Raw genomic sequence first — 15,742 nt, 5'->3', positions numbered from 1 at the left:
TAAGCAGCAAATGAATGACTATAAACTTTTTCAAACCAAGGCCACATACAGAATGGGGATAACCCCAGATCATGCCCGTCGGCGCTTCAGAACCCAAAAGTGGAAACCAGAGGTGTCATTTCCCAAACACGCCTACTACATTGCAAAAAACTATGAGGCCTGGATAACAGGAAACAACATTCAAACCTTGGAAGAACTGACCCTCCTCATACAAATGGAGCAGTTCTTGGATGGTGTTCCTGAAGACATCACACGGTACATACAAGATGGAAATCCCAAAGATATCGCTGAGGCGGGGGAGATTGGAGCCAAATGGATGGAACTGGCAGAAAGCAAGAAAGCTACTGTCAAGGGGAACGATTACCCCCGGGGGCACACAGACCATAAACCCTACAACCGAGGACAGCCAAAGACCCCACATACAACCCAAGTCAAGCCACAGACGCCCTACTCTTCCACCTCACCAGTCTCCAGTAACTCACTTCGGCCCAGTGACCCATCAGATGGAAGATGCTTTAAGTGTAATGAACTGGGACATATCAAGGCCAACTGTCCCAAGAACACCATGCGAGTGCAATTCATTACACCACCATCACATCAAAGATCCCCAGGCCCGGATGCCTCTCAAATACCCTTGGAGCGAAGGGAAAATTTGAGAGTGGGCGGAAAGAAGGTTACTGCGTGGAGAGACACGGGGGCACAAGTGTCAGCTATCCACCAATCCTTCGTTGACCCCAGATTCATCAACCCAAAGGCCAAAGTTACAATTTACCCCTTCATGTCACAAGCTGTAGACTTGCCTACAGCTCAACTGCCTGTCCAGTACAAAGGCTGGTCAGGAATGTGGACTTTTGCAGTCTATGACAATTATCCTATCCCCATGCTACTGGGGGAAGACTTGGCCAACCAGGTGAGGCGGGCCAAGAGAGTGGGAATGGTTACACGTAGCCAAACCAGGCAAGCTTCCAGACCCATTCCTGTTCCTGAGCCGTCCACAGAGGCCCCGTCTGTGTTACCAGAGACCCAGACAGAGGTAGTGGACCCGGATTCCTTGCCAACCACTGAAACAGCCACAGCACCTCCAGTCCCAGGCCCGGAACTGGAACAGCAACCAGCACCAGCCATTGCAACCCCATCTTCAAACTCAACGCCAGAGGGCGCCAGCGAGCCAAAACTGGCAGAAGCAACAGACAGCCATACCCAAAAGGCTCAGCCAGAGCCTGAAATACCCTCAGGTGCACCAGCAACGGAAACAACCCCATCACCTACATCGCTTCCAGAGGGACCAAGCCCAAGTCCACAGTCTGAGGAAGAACTGGTGACCCCAGCCTCAAGGGAACAGTTCCAGGCTGAGCAGGAAGCAGATGACAGCCTTCAGAAAGCTTGGGCGGCGGCACGGAGCACCCCACCGCCTCTCAGCTCTTCTAATCGATCCCGGTTTGTTATAGACCAAGGACTTTTATACAAGGAAATTCTTTCTGGTGGACACCGGGAAGAATGGCAGCCGCAAAAACAGTTGGTGGTTCCAACTAAGTACCGGGGGAAGCTCTTAAGCTTAGCCCATGATCATCCCAGTGGCCATGCTGGGGTGAACAGAACCAAGGACCGGTTGGGGAAGTCCTTCCACTGGGAGGGGATGGGCAAGGACGTTGCCAAGTATGTCCGGTCTTGTGAGGTATGCCAAAGAGTGGGAAAGCCTCAAGACCAGGTCAAGGCCCCTCTCCAGCCACTCCCCATAATTGAGGTCCCATTTCAGCGAGTAGCTGTGGATATTCTGGGCCCTTTCCCAAAAAAGACGCCCAGAGGAAAGCAGTACGTACTGACTTTAGTGGACTTTGCTACCCGATGGCCAGAAGCAGTCGCTCTAGGCAACACCAGGGCTAACACTGTGTGCCTGGCCCTAACAGACATCTTTGCCAGGGTAGGTTGGCCCTGCGACATCCTTACAGATTCAGGGTCTAATTTCCTGGCAGGGACCATGGAAAAACTGTGGGAAACTCATGGGGTGAATCACTTGGTTGCCACCCCGTACCACCATCAAACCAATGGCCTGGTTGAAAGGTTCAATGGAACTTTGGGGGCCATGATACGAAAATTCATCAACGAATTCTCCAATAATTGGGACCTAGTGTTGCAGCAGTTGCTGTTTGCCTACAGGGCTGTACCACATCCCAGTTTAGGGTTTTCACCATTTGAACTTGTGTATGGTCACGAGGTTAAGGGGCCATTACAGTTGGTGAAGCAGCAATGGGAGGGGTTTACGCCTTCTCCAGGAACTAACACTCTGGACTTTGTAAGCAACCTACAAAGCACCCTCCGACACTCTTTAGCCCTTGCTAGAGAGAACCTAAAGGATGCTCAAAAAGAGCAAAAGGCCTGGTATGACAGACATGCCAGAGATCGGTCCTTCAAGGTAGGAGACCAGGTTATGGTCTTGAAGGCGCAACAGGCCCATAAAATGGAAGCATCATGGGAAGGGCCATTCACGGTCCAAGAGCGCCTGGGAGCTGTAAACTACCTCATAGCATTTCCCAATTCCTCCCTAAAGCCTAAAGTGTACCATGTTAATTCTCTCAAGCCTTTTTATTCCAGAGACTTACAGGTTTGTCAGTTTACAGTCCAGGGAGATGATGCTGAGTGGCCTGACGGTGTCTACTACGACGGGAAAAAAGACGGTGGCGTGGAAGAGGTGAACCTCTCAACCACCCTGGAACGTCTGCAGCGGCAACAAATCAAGGAGCTGTGCACTAGCTTCGCCCCATTGTTCTCAGCCACCCCAGGACAGACTGAACGGGCATACCACTCCATTGATACAGGTAATGCTCACCCAATCAGAACCCCACCCTACCGAGTGTCTCCTCATGCTCAAGCTGCTATAGAACAGGAGATCCAGAACATGCTACAGATGGGTATAATCCGCTCATCTACCAGTGCATGGGCATCTCCAGTGGTTCTGGTACCCAAACCAGATGGGGAAATACGCTTTTGCGTGGACTACCGTAAGCTAAATGCAGTAACTCGTCCGGACAACTATCCAATGCCACGTACCGATGAGCTATTGGAAAAGTTGGGACGTGCCCAGTTCATCTCTACAATAGACTTAACCAAGGGGTACTGGCAAGTACCGCTAGATGAACCTGCCAAGGAGAGGTCAGCATTCGTCACCCATGCGGGGGTGTATGAATTCAATGTCCTTCCTTTCGGCCTTCGAAATGCACCCACCACCTTCCAGAGGCTGGTAGATGGTCTACTAGCTGGACTGGGAGAATTTGCAGTTGCCTACCTCGATGATGTGGCCATTTTTTCAGACTCCTGGCCCGAACACCTACTACACCTGGAAAAGGTCTTTGAGCGCATCAGGCAGGCAGGACTAACTGTTAAAGCCAAAAAGTGTCAAATAGGCCAAAACAGAGTGACTTACCTGGGGCACCAGGTGGGTCGAGGAACCATAAACCCCCTACAGGCCAAGGTGGATGCTATCCAAAAGTGGCCTGTCCCACGGTCCAAGAAGCAGGTCCAATCCTTCTTAGGCTTGGCCGGATACTACAGGCGATTTGTACCACACTACAGCCAAATCGCTGCCCCACTGACCGACCTGACCAAAAAGACCCAGCCAAATGCAGTTAAGTGGACTGATGAGTGTCAAAAGGCCTTTACCCAGCGTAAGGCGATGCTCATGTCTGACCCTGTGCTCAGGGCCCCGGACTTTGACAAGCCATTCCTAGTAACCACGGATGCATCTGAGCGTGGTATAGGAGCAGTGCTCATGCAGGAAGCAACAGATCACAACTTCCATCCTGTCGTGTTTCTCAGCAAGAAACTGTCTGAGAGGGAAAGTCACTGGTCAGTCAGTGAAAAGGAATGCTATGCCATTGTGTACGCCCTGGAAAAGCTACGCCCATATGTTTGGGGACGGCAGTTCCAACTACAAACTGACCATGCTGCACTAAAGTGGCTTCATACTGCCAAGGGGAACAACAAGAAACTTCTTCGTTGGAGTTTAGCTCTCCAAGATTTTGATTTTGAAATTCAGCACATCACAGGAGCTTCTAACAAAGTAGCTGATGCACTCTCCCGTGAGAGTTTCCCAGAATTCAGTAGTTAAAAAGTGTTCTTAAAATGTAGAAGTCTGTTAGTTATATACTTAGGGGTATATGTAAAGGTGCATGTGTTGTATTAATCTGTTTATTTTAAAGTTCTAGAAGGAAATCGCCGCCAGTGAGCTTCCCCACTGTCTGCAATTTGGGGGGCGTGTCATAAACAGATAGCTAAGGGTTAATGTCTCTTCCACCTGAAGCACCTGACCAGAGGACCAATCAGGAAACCGGATTTTTTCAACTCTGGGTGGAGGGAGTTTGTGTCTGAGTCTTTTTGTCTGCCTGCCTGCTTTCTCTGAGCTTTGGAGAAGTAATTTCTACTTTCTAGTCTTCTGTTTCTAAGTGTAAGGACAAAGAGATCAGATAGTAAGTTCTATGGTTTCTTTTCTTTGGTATTTGCATGAATATAAGTGCTGGAGTGCTTTGATTTGTATTCTTTTAGAATAAGGCTGTTTATTCAATATTCTTTTAAGCAATTGACCCTGTGTTGTATAATCTTAATACAGAGAGCCCATTTATATGAATTTTTCTTTCTTTTTATATAAAGCTTTCTTTTAAGACCTGTTGGAGTTTTTCTTTACTTCAGGGAAATTGAGTCTGTACTCACCAGGGAATTGGTGGGAGGAAGAAATCAGGGGAGATCTGTGTGTTGGATTGCTAGCCTGATTTTGCATTCCCTCTGGGGGAATAGGAAAGTACTTTTTGTTTCCAGGATTGGGAACAGAGAGGGAGATTCACTCTGTTTGGATTCACAGAGCTTGTGTCTGTGTATCTCTCCAGGAGCACCTGGAGGGGGGAAGGGAAAAAGGATTATTTCCCTTTGTTGTGAGACTCAAGGGATTTGGGTCTTGGGGTTCCCAGGGAAGGTTTTTCAGGGGGACCAGAGTGCCCCAAAACACTCTAATTTTTTGGGTGGTGGCAGCAGGTACCAGGTCCAAGCTGGTAACTAAGCTTGGAGGTTTTCATGCTAACCCCCATATTTTGGACGCTAAGGTCCAAATCTGGGACTAAGGTCAAAAGGGCCCCAGAAAGGAAACCAAGAGGACTACCTTCCAGCATAAACAGAAGCTCATCTCCACAGTTGTGTCAGCTTATTCGTGCAATTACTGCCTCAAAATCAGAAAGAGCTGCTAAGCTTGCAGGTACCCAACAGCTCACAGACTTCAGCAACAGAGAAAGACCCAGGAAAGGGATATGGAAGGTATCCGGTGAGATGACTTCAGGCAAAGTAGAAAAGGAACATGCTCTTAGTGGGTGAGTTTATGAGGCCTACCCAGCTACTGCTGGAGAGAATCAACCAGATGAGCCAAATGGCAATGTAATGTACCATGTTTAGGAGCGCAGTCTAAATATGACTGGCCAGTCCAACAGCTCAAATGGCTATTGCCTTTGCTGAGGTAAGGTGCTTTAGAGAATCTCTTTACTGGACCAACCTCTGTTGATGAGAAAGACAAACTCTGAGCTACACAGAGCTCTTCTTCATTGCATATTGCCTTTGTTGTGATTCTGATAGCTGCAACAACTCCAGAAAATCCAGCCCAGTTTTTTTAGCTGAGGTTTAGCAAATATGACAAGTTGCTGGATGTGAGTTCTTCTGGAACAAAAATAGGGCAAGTATAGACTCATAGACTCATAGACTCTAGGACTGGAAGGGACCTCGAGAGGTCATCGAGTCCAGTCCCCTGCCCTCATGGCAGGACCAAATACTGTCTAGACCATCCCTGATAGACATTTATCTAACCTACTCTTAAATATCTCCAGAGATGGAGATTCCACAACTTCCCTAGGCAATCTATTCCAGTCTTTAACTACCCTGACAGTTAGGAACTTTTTCCTAATGTCCAACCTAAATCTCCCTTGCTGCAGTTTAAGCCCATTGCTTCTTGTTCTATCATTGGAGGCTAAGGTGAACAAGTTTTCTCCCTCCTCCTGATGACACCCTTTTAGATACCTGAAAACTGCTATCATGTCCCCTCTCAGTCTTCTCTTTTCCAAACTAAACAAACCCAATTCCTTCAGCCTTCCTTCATAGGTCATGTTCTCAAGACCTTTAATCATTCTTGTTGCTCTTCTCTGGACCCTCTCCAATTTCTCCACATCTTTCTTGAAATGCGGTGCCCAGAACTGGACACAATACTCCAGTTGAGGCCTAACCAGCGCAGAGTAAAGCGGAAGAATGACTTCTCGAGTCTTGTTTACAACACACCTGTTAATGCATCTCCTTTAAAAGCTGTCTTTTATGCTCCAATGCTTCATGCTGGGAATCAAAAATCTCAAGGGTATGTAGCTTAATTCATCCCCTCTAACAGCCAAAGATTAGACCACTGACTGTGTTGACTCCATCTTTAAATCTTTGAAAAGATCAGTCCTTGACCTTCTGCTAGCTGTTTTAAATCAGAAGCAGATTAAACATGAATCCTTGGGATGGTGGCCCAGTGTCTGGAGTGAGTTCAAGGCCAGCCAACTCTGCTAGAAGACCAAAAATAGGCATGAAAGGAGGATGGCAGGAAGAACAGCCCAACTCCCAGAATCTCAATCCCATATCCACGTGATCAAAGCACAGAGGGCAGAAAAGCAGGCAGCATGCCTCATAGACTGCTGCCAGCCAAGAGGAGGAGTTAAAATAACCAAAGAAGAGGAGGACACATGGATGCTGGGCGTCAAAATTTCACATTATGACCATTTAGTAACCTGACAAAGGAAACAGGAAGGCCATGGTAGTTGGGCAGGCTTTGTGTGTCTGTCTATTCAGGTGCTCATATGTCCTTCACCACGATGACAATAGAGCATTTCACAATTATTAGTGGATGTTATCCTCTAAAACACCCCTACAAGGTAAGGGACTATTATCCCCATTTTAAAGATGGGGGATGGTATCACACAGTACATCTGTATTTGAGGTGGGAAGCTATATCCAGAGTAGCTGGGACTGGGACACAGGTCTTCTTATCTTTATTATTATTTGTATTATCCTAGCACCTAGGCACCCAAGTCACAGACCGAGACTCCATTATACTAGCTGCTGTACAAACACAGAACAAAAAGAGGGTTCCTGCTCAGAGGGATGGGAGCGAATCTCCTGCATCTCAGCCTGGTGCTATATCCAATAGAGCTTTTCAGACTTTTTAGGCTGTGTACCCCTTTCCAAATAATGTAGTCTACAGTGTACTCCCATCTAAGCAGGGTCATAATACACCTATGATTAGAATGCCAAATCTTATTAAATAAAGTGTGTTGTCCGCCATTACAGGATTTTTCTCGCGTATCCCCTGACGAGAGCTTGCGTACCCCTAGGGATATGCATACCCCAGTTTGAAAACCACTGCACTAGACCCTCCTTCCTACTCTTGTCTGCAAGGAAAACAGTTACACGATTGAGTCAATAGACTAACAGACTGCCTTGAGACAGACTGAGGAAGAATCTACTGGCAAACAGATTAGCATGGAGCAGAGACCAGAGTAAGGGTATGTCTACACTACTGCTGTAAGCATGCTTCCCAGAACATGCAGACAGATATGCCTTAGCTCTGCTCAGGCTAGCGTGCTAAACTAGCAGTGCAGCCAGGGTTAGTATGGGCAGCGGCTCAAGCTAGCTGCCTGTGTACAACCCACCCAGATCCTCAGGATATGTTCTCGGGCACCTAGCCCGAGTCACTGCCTGTGCTACTCCCCACTACATTGCTACTTTTAGCATGCTAGCTGCAGCACAGCTAGCACCTGCCTGTCTATCTGTGCTGGGAAGCACATTCTGAGCTGCAGTGTAGACATACCCTAACAGGCAAGAATACCAATGGCAAAAACACATGCTGGCTGATTAGAGGAAAGAGATAATGCCAGCCCACACTGCATCTGAAAGAATGATGCTTTCTCTGCATTTTATTATCCAGGGTGTGCAGGGCTGGATGGAACATGGGCTGCTGGGATGGGACACAGGTTAAAGATATGGGTGGCATGTGAAGACAAGTCTGACAATGGAAGCTGAGGAAGATAAAGTCTGTTGGGTGATAGTTTGGAAGTGCCTGAGACTCCTGAAGTTTGGCAGATTTGGGGCCTTTTTAATCTGGAAGTTATTTTCCTTCTTTCTTAAATCAGCTGTAATTAAGATAAGTGCAGATCAGCTGGGAGTATTTTTAAATTCAGGACATTGGAAACAAAAGTTCATGCATTTATACAGACAATATTTTGCAAAATTTGTACATATTTTTACAGGACCAAATTCTACCTTTATTTATATCTGTGCAACTCTATTTTTATTGGATTTGTATAGATATGAAGGAAGAATTTGCTACACAGGCCTGGTCTACACTGGGGGGGCTGGGGGAGGGACGGGTCAATCTAAGTTGTATTATAGTATTATTATATGTTAGATCTCTCATATTCACTCTCCCTTGGATCTACTTACATCCCGTGAACCTGATTATCCCATCAACTGCATCAAGCTACCATAGGCTTCAAAAGAAGTTGTGTGCAGGCAACTGATGAGAGGATCAGGCTCCAATGTGTAAAGAAATCTATATTATAGAGCAAAGGTATTTAACTTAAAAATCACCTCTGAATTTGGTCCAGAGAGTGCACCCATTCACGTGCGAAGAGGCAGAACTCCCAACAATTTGAATTTCTAATTTTTAGTTATTTCATATTTCCTAGAGTGGTTTAATAGTTATTTATTTTTAAAACTCTAGTTCTGTTCAAGGCTCACACATTAGATCACAGCTAGTGCATTTTGGTATGACATAATGTACAGGTTGGTGGAAACATTAAATGAGACTCTGGATTAGATCTGCAACTGCAACTCAAGAAGTTTCCTATTTAAGTCTTGTGCAGTTAGCCAGCTCATGGAAAATAATGGTCAACACCTCGTCAAAGTGGTTCACATAATTTATATATTTATTTCCCTCATTATTCTTTATAGATAGGGACAGTTACTTGAGGGGTTTACTCTCATTGTCATTTTACATGCACCCAAAACTCTCCTTGGTGCTTCACAATAGTGATAACAAGATAACCAACAGGCCAATTCTGAAGGTGCTTATGCATAAGACATGAATAGTTCTAGTGAATATAAGGCTACTTAACCCCTACCTGTTCCAATTTTCAGAAATACATATATGAACATAGCATTTTTCCTATATATTTATGCTCCTTCCTAGTCCTGTTTAGGATTTAGAGTTAGAAAGCATATGCATTACATCATCTATCTCCAGTGCCACTGTCGAACCCTAATGTTGAGAAGCAATTATATACCACATACTGTAAAGATGAATGATACTGTACACAATCCAACCACTGCGCAAAAATTATAATGCCAGTCCACTGTGATCAAGTATTACCATCACGTGTTGCCTTCTAAATGAAATGTTTTTAACAGATCTGTATTTTTAGAAAATGTTGAAAGTAATATTTTTTTAATTTTCAAAATCAGCAGGAAACTGCAACTCCAAAAGATGCAAAAACAACTGTATTTTTCTGATCTTATTTTTCAACAAAAGAAGCCTGTATGTGAGCAACAAAACAAGACCCTTTTTTTAGAACTGAAAGAAATGCACAAAAAGCATTGTTTTTTATGGAATTAATCATAAAATAGGTTACTTTTGTGATCTCTCTACAAATAGGGAATGAGATGTCTAACTAACTAGATTATGATTCAATATGTGTATTTGATCATATAAGTCATCAGAATTTTCAAACACTGGAAAAGAGAGATCCCATGTTACAGAGTTTCTGCAGATTGCTACTGCAACTGATTCATGCACTCACAATAATTGCCTACCAGAAAACACAGGATCTGACTGAATGTATATTGTCAAGAGAAACAAGGCTTACCTGAAAGTGCAAAATTATGGTCCATATTAACCCCAAAGTCAACTTGGGATTTCCATCTGTTATGTCATCATTTCTAATATTTACCAGTTTCACCTGCCATTGTGGAAAGAAAATATATGTAAAAGCTGAAAACATTTATTCTACCACTTGGGTTTGACTGTAAACTAAACACTACTTGAATTCGTAATGTATTCAGTAACAAACATATTAGGCCACATTTCAATACAATCTGTCTCCTTTATGCAGTGCAAAGGACCCAGCTTCTGGTTGTAACTGGACAGTTGAGAACCACCCTAGTGGGGAGGAACTCTCAGCTAGCATAAAGGTTCCTGTGCCAGCTGTCCCCCATCCCAGTGTAAGGGACATGTCAGAAATAGAGAGGCTGTGTTAGGGTGTAGTAGATCAGGGTGGGGACAGGAGTGGACTGTTCTAAGTCATCCCAGGGCCAAGAGCAGCAAAGGACAGCCCTTAGACTGAGGGAGCTATAACTGGCTCCCTGGCACCCTACCCTCCTGCACCAAAGACAGCTCAGCTGCAGGAGAGAATCTGGTCCACTAAACCAATGACAATATTTTATAATGTTTACATTTCTGATAATAATTAATCATATATAAGCACATATATAGCACTTCACACCTTCAAACTGTTTCACACATCTTAGTTAATGAACAGGATTAAAATTACTAACTGAAGTTCCAAAATCAATGGTCAATCATATTTGCAACTCCAATAATCTCTCTCTCAGAATGGAACAGGAGTACTTGTGGCACCTTAGAGACTAACGAATTTATTTGAGCCTAAGCTTTCGTGGACTATAGCCCATTTCCTCAGATGCATACAATGGAACATATAGTAAGATATATATACATACACAGAACATGAAATCATCTGTTGCCCACGAAAGCATCTCTAAGGTACTCCTGTTCTTTTTGCTGATACAGACTAACACGGCTGCTACTCTGAAACTGTCACTCAGAATGGGTTACTGACAATTTTTGGTTATAAATTTGCCTATTTAGTTTGTCAACTGAAGGATGACCCAAATAAAATGCACTTGATCCTTATATTAATCAATAATTATTTGTGTATGTTCTTTAGGCTACACACTGTATCAACATTTAATGTGTAAGGCCATATTTTCTTCTTGATCTGCCCACACAGATATCATTACTGTCAGTAGGCATTCCCCATGGAACAAGGAGACAATATATCCAAGAGTTATAAAAAAAAAATTAAGAGATCCTAATTTTTTTCCTCCTACTACATTATAAAAGCTGTTCAGTTTTGACAAAAATGTACACTACAGTCACATATGGCTTTTATTTTATTCATTTGCTTTTCCAAAGTTAACCCTCACAATTATGAATATTAGGGACCTTTCTAACCTAAATTACAATACAGTATTTCCAACAGGAAGTCACCCAGCGAATCTTCTGCAAGATGTCTTCCAAATATCATTTATAAATGAGCCTCCAGAGGACTGTGCCTTCTCTATTTCAGGGGTTTTGGGGGCTACCCCAGCTGCTAGCAAAGTTCCCTTATCCTGGAAGTCTGTGATAACCACTTGTGTGCAAGTATCATCTTCCTCCAGACTGGCAGTCTCTCTGGCAGGGGCACTGAAACCTTACACAAATCAGGGTCATATTGGAAACTTGCCAAGGACACAAGTGCTGCACCTAAGCTGTGTAAAATAGAGCAGACTGCATAGTAACCATCCTGTTTAATATGGACATGCAGGATGAAAAGACCACTAATGCCACCAGACAATATTCCACCTTGATTCAAGAGTCCTGAACACTCAGATCATAACAGATCACTGTATGCTGAGACCTGTAATCTCCATTGACTGCTGTACCTTAATAAAAATGCACATGGTTGCGCATTGCATGTCTTATGGGTTTATTGAACCAGGGTCTCCCATTTAGCAGTAAGCTATAGCACTACCAAAACCCCAGTGTCTAGACTGCACAAATATGCTTTTTTTGATTGTCAGCTTGTGCAACCATTCGTTTTCTTAGTGCAGATCCTATTCCCATTGAGGTTAGCTTCAAAACTCCCATTGACTCCAGCAGTGTAGGACTGAATCCTTATTGTGCAAATGTTGCTAGATGACTCAGCAGATGCCATTTTTAATTTAAAACAAACGTATTATTATTGCATCACTTTTCTATTCTTCCAGCAAGTGTTTAAAGCCAGCAAAAAATGCTTATTAGCACCGGTTCACAGCTCACGGCTCTTCATGCCAGCTCTGCTAGCACCAAAGGGCTGTAAAGCCACCATAAGTGATTACTGGGGAATTCTCACAAATTACCTGCTCCGTGACATGAAGGCATCATAGGATGCAGGCTGGGAGAATTCCTTTGAAAAGGGAGCACTGGTCAGAGTGTTAATGTGCTCCAGCTATTCTCAGCTGCCAGAATGGCTACTTGGGGCCACTGACAGCTGGGTGCAAGTTAGGGCAATATCTGCAGCTGCTTTGCTGGGAGTGAGATGATACTCCTCTCCCCCCCCCCCGCCACCTGTACCCCAGAACAAGGGAGGAACAAAGGTGGCTTTACACCTTTGCTCAATATTTCTCCTATCACCAAGTGTCCACCACCATCAGTTCAGGCACGACAATAAATCAGAACCATGTTTCTAACCATTTTTACTGTATGCATTGTAAAAAAGAACAAATAGCATAGCTGTTCCTTCCCTCATCAAGCTTCTATTAACTGTATAAGTGCAATTTTCACTTAAGTTTTATTTATTAAAACTATTACCGTACCTGGCGTTTTTTCAAATAGTCAAGTGCAATTTGTACATTCTGGAGTCTGTGAAAACGCATCCGACCTTTCTCTCGGGGCTAAAATTAGAAAATGAAAGTTGTGAGATTTTCCAAAGACCAAAACTCCTACAAGGTAAAAAAAAAAAAATCTGATTTAAAAGTTTCCATTTTAAATTTTTAAAACACTAATGTTTCAACATCTATTGTAAAAGTGTAACTGAAACTTAAGGAAAAGTAACTGAGCTATGAATTATAGAAAGCCTGTTTTCATTGCAGTTGAAATTTATTTGCACGGGTAGTGGAGAGCAGAATCAAAGGCCCCGATCCTGCAATCTGATCATTATGGTAGGTGCCTGTGTCCCTGCCAAGTGCTACTGATGTCAAGAGGGCTCCTCATGGGCACAGGGGCATACCCATATGAACGAGATTGCAGACTCAAAGTCATAGTGAGAAATACAGTAACTAGATACTGCATCATAATAAAAGATTTACAACACTTCAGTTAAACCAAATCACAAATAATTATAATGTGTACCTCTGAGCTCTGGTAACAATGTGATAAGAAAACTTACCTTACTATGCAGGTGTGATGTGTGTTTAGATTTTGTTTTTGGTTTAATTATATATTAATAAATATATATTTAGAAACATGTCATGAAAGTATTTTTTTTCCTAGTAATAGAAATCCTATAACTGCTGTCTTAGTGCCTGTGTACTCCTTCCTCAGGCAGAGTTTCATTAACTTCTGTTCTAGCAGAATTGCGTGATCTACTATTTGAACACTTATGAAAGTGAGGCATGAAGAAAATTAAAGGATCCCCCTCATCCGAAAGCAAAAACAAATCAACAAAGAAGAAACTATAAAACAATTATGCATGGTGTGTTAATGGAAACATGGTAAAACAGCATGCAGTTACTGTAAAATCACCAAGAGGAAGAATTACCACAGAAAAAGAATTTTTTACTTAGCTGTCAGAGGAAAGTAGTTAAATTTATGTCATCATAATATCCAAATATTAATATCCTTCTTCCTTATTTCAGATTTTTCACAAACTTTCCCAGTAATATGCTCAAGCATACTACAAACCACTTATACAGCTCAGTGATGAATATGAGTATTTCCTCAGACAATCTCTGTGAAACAGTCAGATAGTCATAGATTTTCCTTAGTTGAACTATATTCCCCCCTACGGGATATCACGTGTTTGCCAAGAGGAAACATGATAAAATGGAACTAGAAAAGCAGCATAGACTAAAACACAAAAATGGAATTTCAAGTTATCATATAAGATTTCAATCTGTTTTAAAACTACTGATAGGTTTGGATCAATCCCTGCAGTCTTTATCATAGAATAACTTCCATGAGTGGGACTAAGGACTACAGAATTGGCATCTTACTTTCCAAAAGAAGGAGAGTTTGCTGAAGTCCAGACTGTCAAAAAGTAACAATATAAGATCACAGAGGGGAAATATTATATAGCTAAAGTACAAGTGTCTTGAGACACATTACGCCCTTGGATGAAAGAACACAAATTCTAATGAAATCGCAACACCAGCATGACACGTTGTGCATCCAAGGATAGAAATTGGCCCCCTAACATACAAAGTTGCTTTAGCAAACACTAGCAATGCGGGTTCTACAGAGGCATGAAACAACTTCCTTCGGGACAAGCCAATACTTAGCATTTTACAGTTTTAAAGTAGATATTTCCCTTCTGGATGACATAAATCAGTCAAAAAATTGGTAATTCAGCATCTGTGCCATAAAATAAACCCTACAAGCAATCAATATATTTACTAGCTGAAGCACTACACATATCTATGACAACTACCACTGTGCACTATCTACTTTGAAAAGTAACTATAGTTAAATCAGATCAACCATCTTCGTGATGATAAACAGCAAAAGAATATTTTCATAATTAATCTAAATTCCATAATTTCATATACTATTATGTTGTACACGTGTTGTATATGGGAGTTTTATTCCATTCAATGGAGCCAAGATTTCACCCTTTGCTTATATTATTTGCATAATTGCTACATAAATTACAGTGATTGAAAATAAAAAGAAATCTTAGTGTAACTGAATATAAAATAACATAATTCCATAATATTTTGATTCTCACTTACATACTGTTGTATTTGTACAACGTTTGTAAGTGCAGTGATTGAAAATAAATGGAGATCTTAAAGCTTTGCATGTCACTGTTTGCAAATGATCTGAATGAAAAAAGTCTTTGTCCATATCTCCATCTTATCAGTCTTTCACAGAATATGTATATCCTGGTTGATCAGCATAAGTTCTTTTGTCCTTTCCACTGAACTACTGCAGAACAACAAACTAACAGGTTACTTTTAAGTTAGCAGTCACCACACTTCAAATACTAAGTTAGTATAGTTATGGGGGTCGACACCTACCCCCTTATCCTCATCCTCCACATCCTCATGCTGTTCATACGCGCATGCTTCTGTTGAACTCACCAACCGTAAGGTCTTCAAAAAATCTCGCTCCCTTGGCTAATGAATATAACAGACAGAAGATAGGACAGCAAAGACACAAGACAAGCCACAAATGAAGAGAAGAGCATGAACAGAAGAACATAATGAAGAGAACAAATACCAAACAAGGGAAGTAATGCTCACAAAGAAAGGAAATGACACCCGAGGAGTGGATTAGACAATTTCAGGGACATTTTCTTCTTGCTATTTGTACTTTGTTTTCTTTAATGTGAAATAATATTAACCATCCAACATTTGCTAAAGAAAATAAAGAAAAAAAAGGAAAAGAGATAAAGAACTAGTGCATTAATCTATAAAAAGAAAGAAGTCTCACGATTATAGAAGAAGACTAAAAAAATAGTTGCTATTTCCACACTATTCATGGTGTGGTATGTATCAACAGAAATATAACTTATGCCTCTGGGATCAACAGTCGCATAGTGTGGGATATATCAAAGAGAATTCAAACAGCCCACATCCGAAGATTTAGCAAACCGGATAAATGGGTATACAATGGCCTGAAATAATTGCACAGTGATTAAAAAAAGCTCAC

General features: G+C 42.4%; 1 protein-coding gene across 13 annotated transcripts in view; it reads right to left on the bottom strand.

The window, feature by feature from the left end:
- DST (dystonin) overlaps positions 1 to 15,742 on the bottom strand; it is a 452,383-nt gene that overhangs the window by 252,778 nt on the left and 183,863 nt on the right. For 8 of the 13 annotated variants that reach the window (XM_050950496.1, XM_050950497.1, XM_050950503.1 and 5 more), the window contains 2 exons: positions 12,688 to 12,765; positions 9,921 to 10,013 (listed from right to left, as the gene is read on the bottom strand). In XM_050950496.1, the coding sequence (XP_050806453.1) occupies positions 9,921 to 10,013; positions 12,688 to 12,765 (171 nt within the window). Of the gene's footprint in view, positions 1 to 9,920; positions 10,014 to 12,687; positions 12,766 to 15,108; positions 15,208 to 15,742 lie in introns of all 13 variants that reach the window. The other 5 variants (XM_050950494.1, XM_050950495.1, XM_050950498.1 and 2 more) reach the window with 2 other exon arrangements.

This window comes from Gopherus flavomarginatus, chromosome 4, assembly GCF_025201925.1.
Source record: "Gopherus flavomarginatus isolate rGopFla2 chromosome 4, rGopFla2.mat.asm, whole genome shotgun sequence".
NCBI classification, from domain to species: domain Eukaryota; kingdom Metazoa; phylum Chordata; order Testudines; family Testudinidae; genus Gopherus; species Gopherus flavomarginatus.
Note: the sequence above shows the minus strand (reverse complement) of the source record. Positions and strands in the feature narration are given on the sequence as shown.